This window comes from Mirounga angustirostris, unplaced genomic scaffold, assembly GCF_029215605.1.
Source record: "Mirounga angustirostris isolate CCGP_5_RB_7025 unplaced genomic scaffold, mMirAng1.0.hap1 SCAF_12, whole genome shotgun sequence".
Taxonomy (NCBI): Eukaryota; Metazoa; Chordata; class Mammalia; order Carnivora; family Phocidae; genus Mirounga; species Mirounga angustirostris.
Window position 1 is genome coordinate 96,319,745 of NW_026991720.1, and position 22,660 is coordinate 96,342,404.

Consider the following 22,660-nt stretch of genomic DNA (forward strand, 5'->3'; position numbering starts at 1 on the left):
TCATGGTCCCAGGGTCTTGGGATGGAGTCCATCCTGCTCTGCGGGAAGCCTGCTCCTCCCTCTCCCACTCCCCCTGCTTGTGTTCCCTCTCTCGCTGTCTCTCTCTCTCTGTCAAATAAATAAATAAAAAACAGGACACAGTGACAGCTATTAGAAATGATAGCTGACAGAGTTAGGAGACAGAGCGATGAAAAAATTTTCTGATATTCTTCCAGAAATGTGGTGTTTTGGATGGAATGCCATTGCTGTCTGCAACATTTAAAACAAAGAATTGTTTTCCTTGTAGACCAGAATTCCACCATTCTCCTTCCTGTTTTCATTCATCCCCCACCCCCACCCCACATACTCAATGGGAGAAAAGGTAAGGAGGAAAATTCTGGGACAGTTACACGTACCCAAAAACAGAGCATCAAGAGGATGAGGTAAAAACGCTCACCATGAGTTGAGTTGAGTGTAGCTGCAGGTTAGAGGTGTGTAAGGCAGGTCCCTCAGAGCACATACCTGGGGACTGTGTCGGGGGCGTATTGCCTTTCATTCTTTAAACACACGTGTTAAGTACCCTGTACGTACAAAGCAGTGTAGTAGCATTGGGGAACCAAACCCGAGTTACGCTGATATGTGCCTGCCTTTGTGTTTAGGAGAATAAGGGGTGGTGAGCCCCAGTTAACACCCAGTTACTAAAACTCTATGTAATTACAGAGGAGAAGTCCAGAATGTATAAATGGCAGGGTCAGAATGTATTGGGGGTGGTCCACAGGGTTCTCCTTCTACATTCAGACTTAGGAAGAAATTCATATTGCAGTTGAGACCTGAAGGGTGAGTCGCTGTTTGGTGAAATTGCAGTGGGTGCCGGGGGGTTAATGTGGGGCTGCCCTGGTAACTTGAAGACCCAGGGAACAACGGTGTGGGACTTTCTGGGGACAAAGAATGGGCTGGAGGTGCTTGGCATGAGATGAGGCGTAAGTTGGACCGCCTTTTGAATATGAGCGACCCCACGGTCGTTCAGCCTCTCATTGTGCTTAGCCAAATCTCAGCTCTTTTTAGGCTCTTGTGCTCCTTACAGTTAGAATCCAGACTTTGAGCGCTTTAAATGGTATCAGAGAATCCAACATACTTTCCGTCTAAAGTATAAGTCACACGGGGAGGCTAGATCACAGCCTAAGTTAGGAAGCCCTTATTTACCCTTGAAGCTGCTGTGCTTATTAACCTTTCTAGGCATTTCTGTCAACAAAAGGTAAGAAGCTGATATTTTCTCATCAGTCTGGTGGTTAAGTTTTGGATCTGCTGGTAAAGATTTAGGCCCAACTGGAGAAGAGCGGCCTTTTTAAGTGTATGTGTGTCATCCATCTGGGGGGCACTGTGTGACGTGGTTGGAAACGACTGAATTTCACTATGCTCAGTCACTTCCAGGGATATATGGCATCCAAGCAGGGTGCCCACGTTACAGATCAGGTCGTTGCCGAGCCGAGCGGTTGACTTTCTCATGACGTAGCTGTTGTCCTCTGCAGTCACGTTGAAAGGGGGGCCCTTCCTGGGTTAGGCCCTGAGGGAGAGTATCCAAAGGTTTCATCTCTGCTCCATGTTTTTTTTTAGAATTGGGCCCATGACTAAGGTTGATTATATTCATTTGTTGCCAGCAAGTAACAGTAGCTCTACTATTTCCATCTGTTATCACTGCTTTCAGACCGTTCTAATTAAATCTCCCAGTCATCAGTTTTTTTGAATGAATGATGTTTCGTGGCATTTGGAAAATTTGTCACATAAACCTTTTTGGCTGCAGCTTGTGTATTCCCTTTGTGCTGTACTAGCCAGTACCACCTCTGTGTCTTTTTAGCAGCTAAGAACACTTCCTGAGCATGACGGTGGTTGGTTTGGCCCCTGGACAGGCTTTGGGCTCCTTGGGTTTGTGGGGTTTTGTGGCAGGTTGGCCGAGTCTTGGCCACGCTGCTAAGTGCTCGTGTCTTTTATTTTGCTCTTGGAGATGCAGTCAGTCATAGTGCTGAGACTTGAGGGGTGTTCTAAGGTCTAATTTCTAATGACTCGGAAAGTTTATTTTGGGGAGGATGGAAGTGGGGTCTTTCTTTTTAAAGATTTTACTTATTTATTTGACAGAGATAGAGAGCACAAGTAGGCCGAGTGGCAGGCAGAGGGAGAGGGAGAAGCAGGCTTTCCACTGAGCAGGGAGCCGGACGTGGGGCTCCATCCCAGGACCCTGGGATCATGACCTGAGCCGAAGGCAGCTGCTTAAAACCGACTGAGCCACCCAGGCGCCCTGGAAGCGGGGTCTTTCATGTGGTTTCAGTCATCATTTTAGTTTTCTTCTAGGCGATGAAGTAATGCCTGAAATAAATTTCATTCCGGCTCCCTGAGAGAGATGTGACAGACATAACAAGGACTGGGATTATGAATTATTGTGACACAGAAGATTGCAACATCTGTACAGCGCCAGAAAAAAATGCACAGATGTTAGAAACCAGCAGACCTTATCCAGACCCCAACTTTCTGCTCATTTCCTGTGTTACCTTGCCAGGGGAAGTCACCTATCTGAGACCTTCATGTACTTGCTTGTACGTACACAGACCGCCTAACTCCCAGAGTTGTTAGGCTGTTCAGTGAGATTTCATATGAAGAGTACCCGGAGGAGAATAGGCATTGCAGAAACGGAGCTAGAGTGAAAAGATGCTCTGCCTCATTAGTCATTAGGGAAGTGCCAACTAAAATCACAACAGGATACCAGTAGAGTATCAGATGGTTGAGCTCAAAAAGCCAGGTAATAGCAACTGTGGGTGAGGCTGTGGAGGAACTGGAGCCCTGACACACGGCAGGTGGGAATGGAAGATAGTTTAGCTGCCGAGGAAGACAGTGTGGAGATTCCTAAAGAAGCTAAACATCGAGTCACCAGATGGCCTGGCACGTCCACTCCTGGGTATGTGCCCAAGAAATCAAGACATATGTCCCCAGAAAGATCTGCATGCAAATATTCATAGCACCTTGTTCACAATAGCCCAAACAAAGAAACAGCCCAGATGAATGGATAAACAAAATGTGGTGCATTCATTCAATGGAATAGTATTCAGCACTGGCAGTGAGTGAACTTCTGATCTAGTTAACAACTAGATGGACAGAATCTAGACATAAAAGGCTATAAGTTTATGATTTCATGTAATTGAGCCTTGTGGAAAAGAGAAGACAAAGCTAAAGGACTGATCACTGTGGCCTGGGGCTGGGGTAGGAGCTAGAATCAACTACAGAAAGAAAAGAGAACATTTTGGGGTGATGGAAATGTTCTAAAACTGGGTTGTGGTGTTGAACGCACAAGGTATATAAATTTCTAAAAAATCGCCAAACTGTGCATTGAAAATGGGTGGGTGACTTTTATGGTTATGATACCATGATTTATACTAAGAAATACGTATTTGGTTTTCATCCCAGTAAAGGCACCTGTTGTCATATTAATGACTTGACTTTTGGAAAGCATCTAAGGATGGGGAGGCTGGCTGACTGGGGAACCAACCATATGATGGAATTTTCAGGCCTTCCCCTGATTCCCCAGGAGGGGAAAGGGGCTGGGGGTTGAATGATTACCAGTGGTTGATGATTTAATCACTAATGCCTACGTGATGAAGACTCCATAAAAGCCCAAAAGGACTGGGTTCAGGGAACTTCTGGGTTGGTGAACACATAGAGATTTGGGGAGAGTGGTGTGTTCAGAGAGGGCATGGAAGCTTCACACCCCTTCCTTTTATCTTGCCCTGTGCATCTTTTCCATCTGGCTGTTCCTGAGTTATATCTTTTTATAATAAACCAGCAGTCTAGTGAGTAAAATGATCTATGGGCCATATTAGCAAATTAATGGAACCTGAGGAGGGGGTTGTGGGAACCTCTGATCCATAGCCAGTAGATCAGAAGCCCAAGTGACAAGGGGGAAGGTGGGAAGGGGCACTCTTGTGGGACTGAACTCTTGACCTGTGTGATCTAATGCTGTCTCCTGGTACAGAGTGTCAGAACTGAGTTAAATTGTAGGACACCCAGCTGGTGTCACGGAGTTACTTGGTGATGAGGGGAAAGCCCCCACACATCTGGTGTCAGAAGTGTTGTGAGTCATGGAGAGTAATGGAGAAACATAGGAGTGTAAGTTTTCCAACATAATGGTATATACATTAAACCTCATGTTGAGCTAGAACTTGGATCCCATGACTGTCTCAAAAATTAAACTTTATGTTGATAACTGTTTTAAAAAAATAACATGTTTTTCAGAACTCTTGTGTTCAAATGGCATGACTAGGAATGCCTGTGTGCCTAAGGGTCTCGAGTCTTTCAGTGGATCCCTCTTTTAAACTAATTTAGGACTCACGTGCCCTTTGCATCATGCCGCAACAGCTTCTGAATATTGTTAGAAGAATTTAAGGCTCAGATTAAGAGATTTTTGCAAAGTAACCCAAAAGAAAGCACACTGTCCCAAAATAACACTATAAATTTAGACTTGTCCCATTTTTCCTAAAAAATACATATTTTTTACATTGTTAAAATTAAATGTATATAATATGTTTTTAAAATGACTGCATAAAATGAACATTTTTCATGATGTTAAACTTTTTATAAATACAGTTTTTTTGTTTTGTTTTGTTTTTTTTTTAAAGATTTTATTTATTTATTTGACAGAGAGAGAGACAGCGAGAGCAGGAACACAAGCAGGGGGAGTGGGAGAGGGAGAAGCAGGCTTCCCGCCGAGCAGGGAGCCCGATGTGGGACTCGATCCCAGGACCCCGGGATCATGACCTGAGCCGAAGGCAGATGCTTAACGACTGAGCCACCCAGGCGCCCCGATATAAATACAGTTTTAATTGCTGACTGTATGAGTATTTGTTTCAATACACCCTTTCTAGCTTTGTATATTATTTTTCACAAACTTTGTTCATTTTTATTTAATTTGTAGTAGAATAATGTTCACTTTTGTTAACCAATTATATTTCCTCATTTTAAATGTCTCTTTATGCCCACTGTCCACTTTATTAGGCTGTAAGTGATCTGATATCTATCATCTATCTGTCTATCTATCTATCTATCTATCTATCTATCTATCTATCTATCTATCTATCTATTTATTTATGATTTTATTTCTTTATTTGAGAAAGAGAGAGTATGAGCAGAGAGGAAAGGGAGAAGTAGGCTCCCCGCTGAGCAGGGAGCCCGATGAGGGGCTTGATCCCAGGACCCTGGGATCCTGACCTGAGCTAAAGGCAGACATTCAACTGACTGAGCCACCCAGGTGCCCCAGCGATCTGCTTTTTAAAGTAAAATTTAACAGAAATTTAGAAACAAAATGTTCCATACAGAAATTATGTAAGAAAACTTGGAAATTTGATTACCAAAATGAATAATGAAAAAAATCCTCTCTAATGCCACCAAAAACGTAACTTATTGTCATTACTTTGGCATATATCTATACATATTATTTCCCCTCTACTGTGATGTATACCAAATGTATGCTATCCCAGTTATGCTATTTTATTGGCTTTATTTTTCTTAGCAAAGTGCTCCCATACAATTGTATATTTTTCTAGAATTTGATGGTATATGCCTACTAATACATCTTTTGGATGTATTATAATTTTGTTAACCAAACCTTAAGTTAGGTGCATTTCAGGGTTTTTATTTTTTTAATTTAAATTCACTTAGCCTACATATAGTACATCATTAGTTTCAGGTGTAGTGTTCAGTGATTCATCAGTTGCGTATTATACCCAGTGCTCATCACATCATGTGCCCTCCTTAATGCCCATCACCCAGTTACCCCGTCCCCTCACCCACCTCCCCTCTGCAACCCTCAGTTTGTTTCCCAGAGTCAAGAGTCTCTCATGGTTTCTCTCCCTCTCTGATTTCTTCCCATTCAGTTTTCCCTCCCTTCCCCTATGATCCTCTGTGCTATTTCTTATATTCCACATATGAATGAAACGGTATGATAATTGTCTTTCTCTGATTGACTTATTTCACTTAGCATAATACCCTCCAGTTCCATGCCCGTCGATGTAAATGGTAGGTATTCATCCTTTCTGAATGCTGCATAATATTCCATTGTATATATGAACCACACCTTCTTTATCCATTCATCTGTTGAAAGACATCTCTGCTCCTTCCACAGTTTGGCTATTGTGGACATTGCTGCTATAAACATTGGGGTGCAGGTGCCCCTTCTTTTCACTACATCTGTATCTTTGGGGTAAATACCCAGTAGGGCAATTGCTGGGTCATAGGGTAGCTCTATTTTTAATGTCTCGAGGAAACTCCGTACTGTTTTCCAGAGTGGCTGCACCAGCTTCCATTCCCACCAACAGTGTAAGAGGGTTCCCCTTTCTCCTCATCCTCATCAACATTTGTTGTTTCCTGTCTTGTTAATTTTAGCCATTCTAACTGGTGTGAGGTGGTATCTCATTGTAGTTTTGATTTATATATCTCTGATGACGAGTGATGTGGAGCATTTTTTCATGTCTTTTGGCCATTTGTATGTCTTTGGAGAAATATCTGTTCATGTCTTGTGCCCATTTCTTGACATTGATTATTTGTTTTTTTGGGCGTTGAGTTTGAGTTCTTTATAGATCTTGGATATCAGCTTTTTATCTGTAGTGTCATTTGCAAATATCTTCTCCTATTCCATGGGTTGCCTCTATGTTTTGTTGACTGTTTTCTTTGCCGTGCAGAAGCTTTTTATCTTGATGAAGTCCCAAAAGTTCATTTTTGCTTTTGTTTCCCTTGTCTTTGGAGATGTGTCTTGAAAGAAGTTGCTGTGGCTGATGTCGAAGAGGTTACTGCCTACGTTCTCCTCTAGGATTTTGATGGATTCCTGTCTCCCATTTAGGTCCATTATAAGTTTATCTTTGTGCATGGTGTAAGAGAATGGTCGAGTTTTATTCTTCTGTATGTAGCTGTCCAATTTTCCCAGCACCATTTATTGAAGAGACTTTTTTCTATTGGATATTCTTTCCTGCTTTGTCAAAGATGAGTTGACCATAGAGTTGAGGGTCCATTTCTGGGCTCTCTATTCTGTTCCATTGACTATGTGTCTGTTTTTGTGCCAGTACCATGCTGTCTTGATGATCACAACTTTGTAATATAGCTTGAAGTCAGGCATTGTGATGCCCCCAGCTTTGGTTTTCGTTTTCAACATTCCCCTGGCTATTAGGGGTCTTTTCTGGTTCCATGCAAATTTTTAGATTGTTTGTTCCAACCCTGTGAAAAATGTTGATGGTATTTTGATAGGGATGGCATTGAATGTGTAGGTTGCTCTGGGTAGTGCATTTCAAGGTTTTTTGATATGTATTGAAAAATTGTCTTCCTGAGACATAATATTTCCAACGCTATTACATGATATGTCTTTTCTCTCATGCCCTCATCAACAGTTGATACTAGGTTGTTTTTTTTTCTTTTTAAAAATTTGGTAGCGAAAACCATACCATTATAATTTATATTTATTTTATTACTAGTGGATTTTATCTCTTAAATAGCTTTATTGACCTTTTGTGTTTCTTCTTTGAAGAATTGTCATATCTGTTACTTTTATTTTTTTTCCTATTGCGATTTTTATCTTTTTCTTATTGAATTATATAAGCTCTTGATTGCTTAAAGATATTAACTTTATTATATTTGAATAGTTTCTTCTATTGTCTGCCTTTTAATTTTGGTTATTGATTAATTTTCATTTCCTGGAGATGAGGATTTTTTCCTACTTGCATTAAGGACCTTGATGAAGCTGCCCTACCATTCTTCTGTTGAGTAGATAAAGCTAACAAGGAGACTGTATTCAGAATAAGTTATGAGAGTCTGCAGAATTTTCCCAGGGATATGCAGCTGGGCCTGATTTGTGTCTTGTCTACGTGCCCCTAGAATCTTTAGACAGTGCTACATCTCTAATGATTATTTGCTGGCAATATAGGAATGGCTGATTGACTTCTAATGTAAGACAGTAGAGGATCTTTTATTTCTACTGTTTAAAGAGTTTCTCAGCTTTCTTTCCTTTAATAAATGATGCTTGTGAGAAGCCTCATACTCTTATTTCTAAAAAAATCAACGTTCCTTGGAGATGAGATGTTCTGAAAAAGAAAATGTCCATACGCCAAAGGATTAAGTAATTAGCACTTAGGAAGTTTATTAAAATTCCAATACAGGAATTTTTACTCCTGTTTTACTCCAGCATGTTTACTCCTATATATTATTTGAAATTCAGAGACCTTGCTATAATTACCTGGGTGATGGACACTGGGGAGGGTATGTGCTATGGTGAGCGCTGTGAATTGTGTAAGACTGATGAATCACAGACCGGTACCCCTGAAACAAATAATGCAATATATGTTACTGCCTCCATAAATTCTTGCTCTGACTTCAACAAGGACTCTCCCTGCCCTCTGCCTCTGTCCCTGGTCCTGAGCACCAACACTGCCAGCATCCAGGAGGCTCCCTTTGTTCAGAGTCTGTGCTGAGTGGCAGTGCCCACTCCACTTGGGCTGGAACTGACTGCAGCCTAGATCCGGGGCGGGTGTCTCAAGTTCAGCCTTTGGTGAATGAGAAGGCAGCACCGGGGCGCAGCAGGGCATCTTTCCCCTTTGACAAAGAGACTCATCAAATTGATCCTTCTAGGGCCTTCCTCCCATTTTGAAGCAAGTTGTGAACTTATTTGCCCAGGACACACTTGTGAAATAAGTATAAAAAAAAAAAAAAGGATCCTTGCTTTCCAGGTGTCGGTGGGATTCGTTCTGTTAGTGAAGCACTAGGTTACCAGTTTGCTACTCATTTAAAGATCCTGCTCCACCGCCCTTTGAACAGAAGGAGAAAGGGTGGAATTTTGATAAAATCCATAGTGTTTTGAATCCTTTTGTCCCTTAACTGTTCACTCGGGTGTGTCCCAAAGTCACAGACAGCTTCAGTTCTTTCAGAGTCACCCGTTTGTTATTGTGGTGCAACTTTCTTTTACCTTGGATCAGGAAAAGGATGTGCCCTTTTATTAAATGGTGGTGTCTGGGGCCTCCTATGTTCAGCACAGATGGACATAGAATAATTTATATTACTGTTGGGGATTAGCAAGGATTTGTTCCTTGGGCTTACTTAGATCCTGGCTAAATATGGATGACTATATTTAGGAGAGCTCAACTACATTTATAAATATCCTAGTCCTTGAATAATAGATCACTGGGATTCTTCCCTGACTACAGATGTCTTACAAGCCTTTCCAGGCTAACTCTTAGATTACCCTCGATCGAATTGCTCCTTACACGACGTGGTTTCTCACAATCCTGCATATATTCTACTTTGTTAATAGTTTATAAATTGTTGCTATTCTTTATGATCTCTTTGAGAAATAGATGGTTATGCTTATTATTACTTTCATTGTACACACGGAAGGAGTATTACGTTATGAGTGCACTGAGAACGTACTGTTTACCCAGAACCCTAGAGCACCCTGGCTGTTGAGGATGCCCCATCAGTAACAGAGAGCAGCTGACCTGACCTTTCCTAACAAATATATTTTCTGTTTCAGTAGATGGCCAATCCTTTAAGAACCCGTGATAGCATCATGGCAGTAACTATGGTAGAATGGGTAGGCCTACTTTTAGGGCGGACATGACCCTGAAAAGATTTTTTTTTTCCTTAGTTTATATACTTAGAAATTTTTTTTTTAGAGAGGGGCTTGTTTATTTTAGGGTGATTTTAGAAAACTTTCCATGCAAATGTAATGTACTATATACATAGAATCTTTGTTCTCAAGAGGCTTGGAAGCATTGCTTCTCTTTAGATGATAGGTAATCACAGTAAAATGAGTCTTGGAAGTCATTTGTTGCAGAGAATTAGGAAAGCTTGACTCAGGACACACATTTAGAGATAGAATTGTTGGCTGGGTGTGAGATTCAGTAAACTATACTCTGATCTGGCCAGGCATTTGATGCATTCAATCTCAGTTAATTTATAAAGCCATCTTATAAATTCAGCACGGGAGTCTGTCCTGTTTTAAAAATGAGAAGGCTGAGGTCCAGACTGACTGGCACCATGGCTGGTAAGTTCTCAGCATGAGAACCCAGCTCTCTAGGTTTTGATTCGTCTTTCTTCTGTGGGACAGATCCATCCATTCCTCTTGACTTGGGTGTTTTTCCAGGGGACCCTAGCACAGTGCCTTTCTTCTGCCTCTTCCTATATCCACCCCTCTGCTTGCTCATGAGGTCACTTGTGAGAGCTCACCACTGTTTGGGAATGCTCTGGGAACCCCCCTCCCCCTTACGCATCCCTCACAAACTCCCATTTTGACCACATATCCGAAGTTCCAGCTCTCTGGCTCTGCCCTGAATCCTAGTGCTTATGCTAGATTTGGGGATTGGAATTTATAGGGTTTGCCGGTAGACTTCCACTTGGCAGAACCTGGCTCTCAACTCTGGGTGGTTTGTAGTAGGGATTTTCCTCTTCACCTCCTGTCCTATGGAACCTAATCTTCAGTCTTACTGTCAGGCTCTTGGATTGGTGTGCAAGCTGATTTTGACACCTGGGGTTCGGTTAACAAGCATTTAGTGAAGGAAAGGCTCAACAGTGAAAATTCCCAGGACTTCTTAGTCCTCATTCAGTGTTTTCAGTTGAGTAATGAAATATGTGACTCTGTGTTCTTCCTATTATCCAGCTATAAAATGGAATAATACCCCATTTTACCTTTAGTGAAGTATAATATGTGTGTGTTATTACAGTGTTAACATTCCTTACTAAGAAAGCCGTTGTAAAAGTCCAGCTACCAAAAATGATGAGAAGTTGCATGGATAGTTGCAAATTTCAAAAGCTTAAACTAATTTCAAGTAACGATAAAATGAAACTATGTTTTAGTGGTAGGTAGCTCAGTTCTCAAGGTGTTTTCTGTTTCAGGAAACGTGACCATAAAATTTTCTTTCTTCTTATCGGAGGGGTAGACGAACCATGAGAGACGATGGACTCTGAAAAACAAACAGGATTCTAGAGGGGAGGAGGGTGGGAGGATGGGTTAGCCTGGTGGTGAGTATTGAGGAGGGCACATTCTGCATAGAGCACTGGGTGTTATGCACAAACAATGAATCATGGAACACTTCATCTAAAACTAATGATGTAATGTATGGGGATTAACATAAGAATAAAAAAATTAAAAAAAAATTTCTTTCTTTTTTTTTTTTAAAGATTTTATTTATTTATTTGAGAGAGAGAGCAGGCGTGAAGAGAGCACAAGCAGGGGGCGGGGAGTGTCAGAGGGAGAGAGAGAAGCAGGCTCCCCACGAGAGTGTCTGGGAGTTGTACTGTACGTAATGATTCACTGCTTTTATATACCCTGTTGTAGTTCTGAAGCTCCTACATACATACATACATGGATTCCCATCGATCCCATACACGCCTCTCTGTATGTCCCATACCACCACCATGCAGGCAGCTGGGTGTTGAGGTCAGGGAGCGCTGCCTTTCCCAGAGTCGGTCAGCCTGGTCATGGCAGATCTGGGAGCAGGATCCTCTGTCTTTTTTTATTTTATTTTATTTTTTTAAAGTTTTCTTTTCTTTTTTTTTTTTTAAAGATTTTATTTATTTATTTGAGACCGAGAGAATGAGAGACAGAGAGCATGAGAGGGAGGAGGGTCAGAGGGAGAAGCAGACTCCCTGCCGAGCAGGGAGCCCGATGCGGGACTCGATCCCGGGACTCCAGGATCATGACCTGAGCCGAAGGCAGTCGCTTAACCAACTGAGCCACCCAGGCGCCCAGGATCCTCTGTCTTGATTAGCTTTTCTTTCTACCATCCTGTGGTCAAAAGACAGTCTGGGGAGAGTTGGGTGTCAAGTTCAAAGAAAAGTGTGCCTATCTCCAGTAGGGATGGAGAATAAAGAAGAAACATTTAACATGCTACCTGGAAGAACGACCTGGCTTCTCAGCTTATCATAGAGGACTCCAGTGAAATGAATTGTAATTTAGGGCAGAGACCTGAAATTGCTCTTCCTTGCCAAAATAAATTGATTTCTTCGGTTGTCTGAACTTCATTTCTTGAACTGGGCAGGAACTAACGTAGTCTAAATTAAACTCATTTTCCATTAATAAAACTGGGTCACTTCAGACTGCCTGAATGTGCTTCTGAATGTCCTGAAGCACATTTTAAACAACCCAGTGTTTCACGCTCTTTTCATAACCCATCTGATTTAGCCAGTGTAACACATAATATTTGCATTCACCTTTCCCTCGACACTCAGCTTTACACTTGGGGTCTGTTTCTGAAACTTCCTTGTAACTGTCAGGAAGACTGTTGCAGGAGGGCATTGCCATACATCTGCTAGGGCTGGAAAAGGCAGAGGAAGGATGCCCAGGGGTGGGGGTTGGGTGAGACAGCCCCTGCCTTCCCCAGAGAAAGCTTAGTTTTCATTATGCCTTTCCTTGTTTTCCTGTCGGTAGCTTTGCACTATAATATTTTGAAGCTATTGTTTATACATAGGGTCCAATGAACTGGATCATGAATGTGGGAAGTTGTGAATTAAAAAAAAATGATAGCACAAGCTGAAGAACTTTAGAGAAATCTTGTGCAGGTCCATGAGAGCGTTTCCCCTTGGAGCTCTCACTCAGCCCTTGGTGCACGTACTCTCGGTTGTTGGAGGTGTGTGAGGTAGTCCAGTCCACCAGGGTCGCATTACACCTGTTCTGCCCTCCATGTCCAGTGTCAGACTTCCTTGGAAAGCACTGGGGAGGCTCTGTTATCTTTCCTTGTCCTCCTCGTCCATTTCTCCTTCCTGGGAACGAGGGCAGGGGGCGCCATGGATGCTGGCAAATGAATTCTGATTTACAAAGCCTGGCCGATGTACATCCGCACCGGGAGATCCATGATTTGAATATGGCTTTTGGAATACTCTGAAATATAAAGATCTAGAAATGTTAAAACTGTGGGAAATACCTTTCAGAAATGACAGTTGGGGAAAATGGAAGTATTTGTCATATTTTATTTTTAGCATATTTTAGATATTTGAAATATGGGACCATATGAATTTAAAAAAATGGGTTGTCTTTAGTTTACCTTTTTAATGAGCTGGTCATGCCCATATTTTTAGAGATATAAAAGACTAGAAAAATTATAGGGAAATTGATGTTTTCCTGTTTTCTTCCCTTTTAAAAAATTAAAGAAATTAAAGGCGTCATCGTGGGGACACCTGGGTGGCTCAGTCAGTTAAGTGTCTGCCTTCGGCTCAGGTCATGATCTCAGGGTCCTGGGATGGAGCCCCGTCTGGGGCTCCCTGCTCAGCGGGGAGTCTGATTGTCCCTCTCCCTCTGCCCCTCCCCCTGCTTGTGCTCTCTGTTTTGCTCTCTCTCTCTCTCAAATAAATAAATAAAATCTTAAAAAAAAAAAAGTCATCGTGGGGATGGGTCTCCCTCTGATTCTTTGTCTCCCCTAACCCTCTGCTTTCCACACTTCAAGGTATATCAATTCACCCATCCTTGTGCCTTTTTGTCGGATCTTCTTAACAATATGCAGATGACTTTCCACTGACAGTTTTTCTTCTATTTTCAGTGCACAGAGGCCAAAAAACATTGCTGGTATTTTGAAGGACTCTATCCAACATACTATATGTAAGTATTTGCATTTTTCTGTTGGTTTGATTCTGTGGTCACGTCTTTCTCTGGGAATTATTTCTTTCATAGGTAATAGGACTGGTTATAGGATGGGGAAAACTCAGTTTGTGGAGGCCTTAACCCTTGGTTTCACCTGCCTCTGCTCACGAATGTGCAGGTAACCTCTCTAAGGACACTTTAGTCGGCTCAGATCACTTTCTCTGAGGACAGCATGAAATACCAGGTGCTTTGTTCTGGGAGACATGTCCACTCATACGTAATTGGTCAAAAGGGCCAGAGTTGTGTTGGTGTATACAAATTTTCCTGGGCAAAGGGAATGAGTGTAGGGGGAGTAGAATTCCGAACTTGAGTTGGATAGGAAAAAGGTCAGTTGCTGTGAGTGTGTGTGTGCGTATATGTGTGTTGACAGTGATCAGAAGGATTACCTGGCCCTGGGCCCCCTCCCTGGTCAGGGACAGTCAGCCTTTCATGGCTCTTGGCTCAGAGCAGGTTATGCTTCTTCCTGTGCCTGGGTGTCTGCCAGTATTACTCTAATTAAAGCATTATTGTATCTTACCCCTGTTGTTTTTATTTTATTTATTTATTTATTTTTAATATTGGCTGAATTAGTCACTGGCTATGCTCAGCCACCTGCCTAGGTGGTCAGATTAACTCTCCAGGTTATCAGTTATTATTTTTTTGTGTTTTGAAGATCCACAGGTTTTGAGAGGAATGCCCCAAACCAATTTTTTCTGAAACTGTTCTTTTTGGTAGTAAATTTTGTAAAACATGGGATCTTTCGGTAATGTATATAATTGTATTAGAGCAGAAGCACTGTATATTTTAGCATATAGGGAGATTTGACAGGAAATACATAATAGTAGCAAAGAATGTTATTTCTTAGCAATAATCGTGCCTCGGATAAGGCTCAGTGGCTACGATACCGCCACTGGGCAAAGCTAAGAATGTTACTTCTTAATTGGCCAAGACGTGCATTTTTATTACCTGCCGTTCTTGTGGAATTTCTGATCTGAAAGAGACCACTATAGGAGGAGAAAGGTTGCCTGCCTGTGAATGGGGATGTACTGACAAGCAGGGGTCCTCGATGCCTCACATTGGAGGGGTCCTGGCAGAAGTCTCTGCAGCTGCAAAAAGACAAAACCCACTTGGAAAATAAAGCAGCACAAGGACTTTAATTACAGAGTTTTCAGCTTGAAGAAACATGGGTATGGGATAGCATGAAGATAAAATATTCTGGTTCTTAGAACAATGTATATTCCTTGGTAAACTTTAGTTCTTTTTTTAGAGAGAGAATGTGTGCCACAAGGGGGGGGGGTAGGAGGAGAGAGGGAGAGGGAGAGAATCCTAAGCAGCCTCCACGCCCAGCACAGAGCCTGACACGAGGCTCGATCTTACGACCTGAGCCAAAATCAAGAGTCGGATGCTTAACGGCTGAGCCACCCAGGCGCCCCTGAAAACAGATCTTTCTGAAATTGTTTTGTAGATCAGCTAATGAATCATTTTCTGGTGGTTTTTAAAAATATTTATTTATTTATTTGAGAGAGAGAGCATGCACGTAGGTGAGCACGTGAGCGGAGGGAGAGAGAGAGAGAGAACCCCAAGCAGACTCCCTGCTGAGCGTGAAGCCTGAGGCAGGCTCAGTCCCAGGACCCTGAGATCATGACCTGAGCCAATACCAAGAGTTGGTCGCCTAACCCACTGAGCCACCCAGGTGCTCCCATTTCCTGGTCTTTTAGAGTTTGGGAGTTGGAGGTCATTGCTCTTCTTGTGTTTACTTGTTTGTTTGTTCCTTTATTCATTTACTTATTCCTTCCATACTTGGGAAAGGTTTTTGTATCGACAGAGAACACAGAGACAAGCCCTGTTCTTGTCTTTAGTGTGGTTTGTCTACTGGTTTGGTTTCCTCTCACCTCTCTTTACCACTGGTGAGGGGGGGGGGTTCTAAAATTTAGAAAGTAAAGTCACTGTTATTTGAGTGCTGAAGCTAATATAAAAAGTAATAATAGTAACATTGATAATTTACTATAGGCATTGTCCTGTGCCCCTTACATGAATCAATGTCATTTACCCCACAGCCACTTGAAAACCCCAACCATACACACTACTCTTCCTGATCTGACCTCTGCTCTCTCTGTTGTTCCCACTGCTTCACCTGAATCCAAACCTGTGTTAATGCTCTTGTGAACCATTGCATACACTTTGTTTTATCCAGCTTTATTGAGATATAATTGATGTATAAGATTGTGTAAATTTAAGATGTACAGCGTGTTGATTTGATATATATTGCGAAATGATCACCACCATAGCTTTAGCTAACACCTCCATTATATCCCATAATTGCCATTTCTTTTTTTTTTTTTTTTGTGGTGAGAATACGTAGATTGACTCTCTTTAGCAACTTTAAAGTATATAATACAGTACTGTTAACTATAATAACCGTGCTGTACCTGACATCCCCAGAACTTACTCATCTTATAACTGGAAATTTTTACTCTTTGACCCGTATCTCCTCATTTCCCCCACCCCCAGGCTCTGGCAGCCACCATTCCACTCTCTTGAATTTGGCTTTTTTGGATTCCACATATAAGTGAGATCATAGAGTATCTTTTTCTGACTTATTTCACTTACCATAATGCCCTCGAGGTACATCCATGTTGTTACAAATGGCAAAATTCCCCTCTTCCTTGTGGGTGGTTCATATTTCATTTTATGTGCATATTACATCTTTTTTATCTGTTCATCTGTTGATGGACATTTTGGTTGCTTCAATATCATAGCTGTTGTGAATAATGCTTCAGTGAACACGGGAGTGCAGATACCTCTTCAAGATCCTCTTTTCATTTCCTTTGCATGTTTAGCTACAGGTGGGATTGCTAGATCATATATTGTAATTTTATTCTTAATTTTTTGAGGACTCTGCATACTGCTTTCCATAGGGGCTATACCAGCTTATAATTCCACCTGTGCACAGGGTTCCGGGTTCCCCTGTCTCCATACCCTGACTGACACTTGCTGTCTCTTACCTTTTTGGTGATAGCCATTTTAACATGTATGAGGTGATACCTCTGTGTGGTTTGATTTGCATTTCCCTGATGATGAGTGATGTTGCGCACTTTTTCATGTACTTGTTGGCCATTTGTTTGTTTTCTTTGGAAAACTGTCTATTCAGGTCCTCTGCCCATTTTAATCAGATTATTATTATTATTATTATTATTGTTATTTTCCCCTATTGAGTTGTATGAGTTCCTTGTGTATTTTGGATATTAACCCCTTATCTGATAAGTGGTTTACCCATATTTTCTCCCTTTCCATAGGTTGCCTTTTTATTTTGTTGATTGTCCCTTTTGCTTAGAGTAGCTTTTTAGTTTGATATAGGGTCACCCTTTCTGTTGATGTTTGCTTTTGTTGTTTGTGCTTTTGGTGTCAGATCCAAAGAAATCATTGCCAGGACACACATCGAGGAGCTTCTTCCCTATATTTTCTTCTAGGATTTTTAGCTTATCAGGTGTTGGGAGTCCTGGATCCATTCCAAGTTAATTTTAGTGAGTGGTGTGAGGTAGAGATCCAATTTCATTGTCCTGCAAGCATTTCTTTGGTTTTCCCAGCGCCATTTGTTGAGGAGGCCATTCTTTCCCCACTGAGTCTTGGCTCCCTTGTGAAATATTAATTGACTATAAACGGGAGGGCTTGTGTCTGGGCTCTCTATTCTGTCCTTTTGGTCAATGTGTCTGTTTTTCTGCTAGTACCGTACTGTTTTCATGACTGTATCTTTGTGGTGTAGTTTGAAATAAGGAAGTGTGATACATCCAGTTTTGTTCTTAGGATTGCTTTGGCTACTCCTGGTCTCTTGTTCCTTGCAAATTTTAGGATTGTTTTTTCTATTTCTGTGAAAAATGCCATTGGAGTTTTGATAGGGATTGCATTGAATATACAGATGGCTTTCTAATGGGTCTTCTTTCATTCCTTTCTCTCATCAAATTCTCACTTCTTTCTAAGTTACTGAAATTTTCATGTCACTTTCCTGCTTAAAAACGTCAGGAACAAAGTCCAGATTTTTAGCCAACTTTAACAGTAGATTGATTTCCAAGATATTTGTCTGGTTTTATCTTCTTTCTTTATTGTGAGTCCCATGAGGACCAGGACCATGACTTTTGAGTATTTGAATTCCCAGTGCCTAAGATGGTGCCTGGCACCCAGCGGACATCCCTGAATGCTGAGTGGGTGCCTTTTTCTTCAGTCCCTACGGTAGGGCCCACGCTGACTTCTGCAGGCGGCCCTGCATCCTTCCTAGTTCTCTGGCTGGTGGGCTCTTCGCTGGCTGGAAAGCTTCCCTTCAGAATTTATTCCTCCTTCCTCATTTTGGCTCTGATGTCGCATCTTAGATAGTCTTCACACGGTGCTGTATGTCCTGTGGGTGCTTCCAGGATGGGCCTGTACATCTACTTAACCCCGCAGCTTGACACGGTGTGTGGCATTGGGTATTTACTGTCATGTTTGCACAGTTGATTTCCTACCCGCTTGGTTCTCCCCCTTTTTATTTCCCATGTTCTGCCACCTTTTCTTTTTCTTTTTTTTTTTTTAAAGATTTTATTTATTTATTTGACAGAGAGAGACACAGCTGGAGACGGAACACAAGCAGGGGGAGTGGGAGAGGGAGAAGCAGGCTCCCTGTTGAGCAGGGAGCCCGATGCAGGGCTCGATCCCAGGACCCCGGGATCATGACCTGAGCCGAAGGCAGACACTTCACCGACTCAGCCACCCAGGTGCCCCTCTGGCACCTTTTCCTTAATCATAGACTTTAAGCCTCCAGGGTCCCGAAGATCAGGGTTCAAGTATTTGCTCTATGACTTTCTTTTTAATTGAGGTGAAATTCACATAGCAAAAGTCACCATTTTCAAGTGAACAATTCATTCAGCGGCCTATAGTATATTCGCAGTGAGGTGAAGTCACTGCCTTTACCTAATTCCGCACATTACAGCCGCTGCACTCCATTCTTTACTGGCCTTTCGACCTGATTCTCAGTTAGCTTCTTCATGAAATGTGAACGTGAGTGTTGACCGGGGTGTGTAGCATGGGGCGTGTGCGTGGTCGGCACTGAAATCGTACGCAAACATATACACCCCCACGGCCCGTTTGCTTCTCGTCTGTGTGCACACGGGGTTGGTTCTACAAGCTGAGCTTTCCACTCCGCTGCCCTGTGAGGTATTTCCACATGAAGGTACTCCTCCCTGCTGTCCATCCAGTTGGGGATGAGTGAGGAGCGAGGAGAAGTGGCTTAGATGTATTCTACTCCATCCAAGCTTATGCTGCTCGAGGACGGATTTGCTGCAGGCCAGATGAGAGGCCCAGAAAGATCACAACCCTAACTAGAAGCACTGGGGTCTGTGGAAGAAGGGGAGCAACTCTTGTTCCCCAAAGCCAACTCTATCATGGTTTCCATGGGGCTGGCACAGGTGGTGGTACAGGTAAAGCTGACTTGGATCCAGCTTGAGCTCACCCTCCCTGGGAGCCTGGATGTCAGGATCTAGCATCCAGGCCAGTGCCATGTGGTCTCTCCACCGGAGAATTTTTTTTTTTTAATTTTTTGTTTTTATGTTAATCCCCATACATTACATCATTAGTTTTAGATGTAGTGTTCCATGATTCATTGTTTGTGCATAACACCCAGTGCTCCATGCAGAATGTGCCCTCCTCAATACCCACCACCAGGCTAACCCATCCTCCCACCCCCCTCCTCTCTAGAACCCTCAGTACGTTTTTCAGAGTCCATCGTCTCTCATGGTTCGTCTACCCCTCCGATTTCCCCCGCTTCATTCTTCCCCTCCCGCTACCTTCTTCTTCTTCTTTTTTTTTCCTTAACATATATTGCATTATTTGTTTCAGAGGTACAGATCTGAGATTCAACAGTCTTGCACAATTCACAGTTTCTTTCCTGCGATTAAGAATTCCTCATATCAGTGAGATCATATGATACATGTCTTTCTCTGTTTGACTTATTTCGCTCAACATAATACCCTCCAGTTCCATCCACGTCGTTGCAAATGGCAAGATCTCATTCCTTTTGATGGCTGCATAATATTCCATTGTATATATATACCACGTCTTCTTTATCCATTCATCTGTCGATGGACATCTTGACTCTTTCCACAGTTTGGCTGTTGTGGACATTGCTGCCATAAACATCGGGGTGCATGTACCCCTTCGGATCCCTACTTTTGTATCTTTGGGGTAAATACCCAGTAGTGCAATTGCTGGATCGTATGGTAGCTCTATCTTCAACTTTTTGAGGAACCTCCATACTGTTTTCCAGAGTGGCTGCACCAGCTTGCATTCCCACCAACAGTGTAGGAAGGTTCCCCTTTCTCTGCATCCCCACCAACATCTGTCATTTCCTGGCTTGTTAATTTTACCCATTCTGACTGGTGTGAGGTGGTATCTCATTAAGGTTTTGATTTGGATTTCCCTGATGCCGAGCAATGCTGAGCACTTTTTCATGTGTCTGATGGCCATTTGGATGTCTTCTTTGGAAAAATGTCTGTTCATGTCTTCTGCCCATTTCTTGATTGGATCATTTGTTCTTTGGGTGCTGAGTTTGATAACTTCTTTATAGATTTTGGATACTAGCCCTTTATCTGATATGTCATTTGCAAATATCTTCTCCCATTCTGTCGGTTGTCTTTTGGTTTTGTTGACTGTGTCCTTTGCTTTGCAAAAGCTTTTTATCTTGATGAAGTCCCAATAGTTCATTTTTGCCCTTGCTTCCCTTGCCTTTGGCGATGTTTCTAGGAAGAAGTTGCTGCGGCTGAGGTCGAAGAGGTTGCTGCCTGTGTTCTCCTTTAGTATTTTGATGGACTCCTATCTCACATTGAGATCTTTCAACATTTGGAGTCTATTTTTGTGTGTGGTGTAAGGAAATGGTCCAGTTTCATTCTTCTGCATGTGGCTATCCAATTTTCCCAACACCATTTGTTGAAGAGACTGTCTTTGTTCCATTGGACATTCTTTCCTGCTTTGTCAAAGATGAGTTGACCATAGAGTTGAGGGTCCATTTCTGGGCTCTCTATTCTGTTCCATTGATCTATGTGTCTGTTTTTGTGCCAGTACCATACTGTCTTGATGATGACAGCTTTGTAATAGAGCTGGAAGTCTGGAATTGTGATGCCGCCAGCTTTGCTTTTCTTTTTCAACATTCCTCTGGCTATGCAGGGTCTTTTCTGGTTCCATACAAATTTTAGGATGATTTGTTCCATTTCTTTGAAAAAAGTGGATGGTATTTTGATGGGGATTGCATTGAATGTGTAGATTGCTCTAGGTAGCATTGACATCTTCACAATATTTGTTCCTCCAATCCATGAGCATGGAACGTTTTTCCATTTCTTTGTGTCTTCCTCAATTTCTTTCATGAGTATTTTATAGTTTTCTGAGTACAGATCCTTTGTCTCTTTGGTTAGATTTATTCCTAGGTATCTTATGGTTTTGGGTGCAATTGTAAATGGGATCGACTCCTTAATTTCTCTTTCTTCTGTCTTGTTGTTGGTGTATAGGAATGCCACTGACTTCTGTGCATTGATTTTATATCCTGCCACTTTACTGAATTCCTGTATGAGTTCTAGCAGTTTTGGGGTGGAGTCTTTGGGGTTTTCCACATAAAGTATCATATCATCTGCAAAGAGTGAGAGTTTGACTTCTTTGCCGATTTAGATGCCTTTGATTTCTTTTTGTTGTCTGATTGCTGTGGCTAGGACTTCTAATACTGTGTTGAATAGCAGTGGTGATAATGGAATCCCTGCCGCTTCCTGACCTTAGGGGGAAAGCTCTCAGTTTTTCCCCATTGAGAATGTTATTCGCTGTAGGTTTTTCATAGATGGCTTTTATGATATTGAGGTATGTACCCTCTATGCCTATACTCTGAAGAGTTTTGATCAAGAAAGGATGCTGTACTTTGTCAAAAGCTTTTTCTGCATCTATTGAGAGGATCATATGATTCTTGTTCTTTCTTTTGTTAATGTATTGTATCACGTTGATTTGTGGATGATATTGAGGTATGTACCCTCTATGCCTATACTCTGAAGAGTTTTGATCAAGAAAGGATGCTGTACTTTGTCAAAAGCTTTTTCTGCATCTATTGAGAGGATCATATGATTCTTGTTCTTTCTTTTGTTAATGTATTGTATCACGTTGATTTGTGGATGTTGAACCAACCTTGGAGCCCAGGGATAAATCCCACTTGGTCGTGGTGAATAATCCTTTTAATGTACTGTTGGATCCTATTGGCTAGTATTTTGGTGAGAATTTTTGCATCCATGTTCATCAGGGATATTGGTCTGTAGTTCTCCTTTTTGATGGGGTCTTTGTCTGGTTTTGGGATCAAGGTAATGGTGGCCTCATAAAACGAGTTTGGAAGTTTTCCTTCCATTTCTATTTTTTGGAACAGTTTCAGAAGAATAGGTATTAATTCTTCTTTAAATGTTTGGTAGAATTCCCCTGGGAAGCCATCTGGCCCTGGGCTTTTGTTTGTTGGGAGATTTTTGATGACTGCTTCAATTTCCTTAGTGGTTATAGGTCTGTTCAGGTTTTCTATTTCTTCCTGGTTCAGTTTTGGTAGTTGATCCATCTCTAGGAATGCATCCATTTCTTCCAGGTTATCTAATTTGCTGGCATAGAGTTGCTCATAATATGTTCTTATAATTGTTTGTATTTCTTTGGTGTTGGTTGTGATCTCTCCTCTTTCATTCATGATGTTGTTGATTTGGGTCATTTCTCTTTTCTTTTTGATAAGTCTGGCCAGGGGTTTATCAATCTTGTTAATTCTTTCAAAGAACCAGCCCCTAGTTTCGTTGATCTGTTCTACTGTTCTTTTAGTTTCTATTTCATTGATTTCAGCTCTGATCTTTATTATTTCTCTTCTCCTGCTGGGTTTAGGCTTTACTTGCTGTTCTTTCTCCAGCTCCTTTAGGTGTAGGGTTAGGTTGTGTACTTGAGACCTTTCTTGTTTCTTGAGAAAGGCTTGTATTGCTATATACTTTCCTCTTAGGACTGCCTTTGCTGCATCCCAAAGATTTTGAACAG

The 22,660-nt window shown here is 41.8% G+C and overlaps 1 protein-coding gene across 1 annotated transcript in view; it reads left to right on the forward strand.

Annotated features, from left to right (window-relative positions):
- The window catches only part of VOPP1 (VOPP1 WW domain binding protein), a 112,098-nt gene that overhangs the window by 36,025 nt on the left and 53,413 nt on the right, over positions 1-22,660 (forward strand). The window contains exon 2 of the mRNA XM_045864944.3: positions 13,530-13,588. Within this exon, the coding sequence (XP_045720900.2) occupies positions 13,530-13,588 (59 nt within the window). The remainder of the gene's footprint in view (positions 1-13,529; positions 13,589-22,660) is intronic.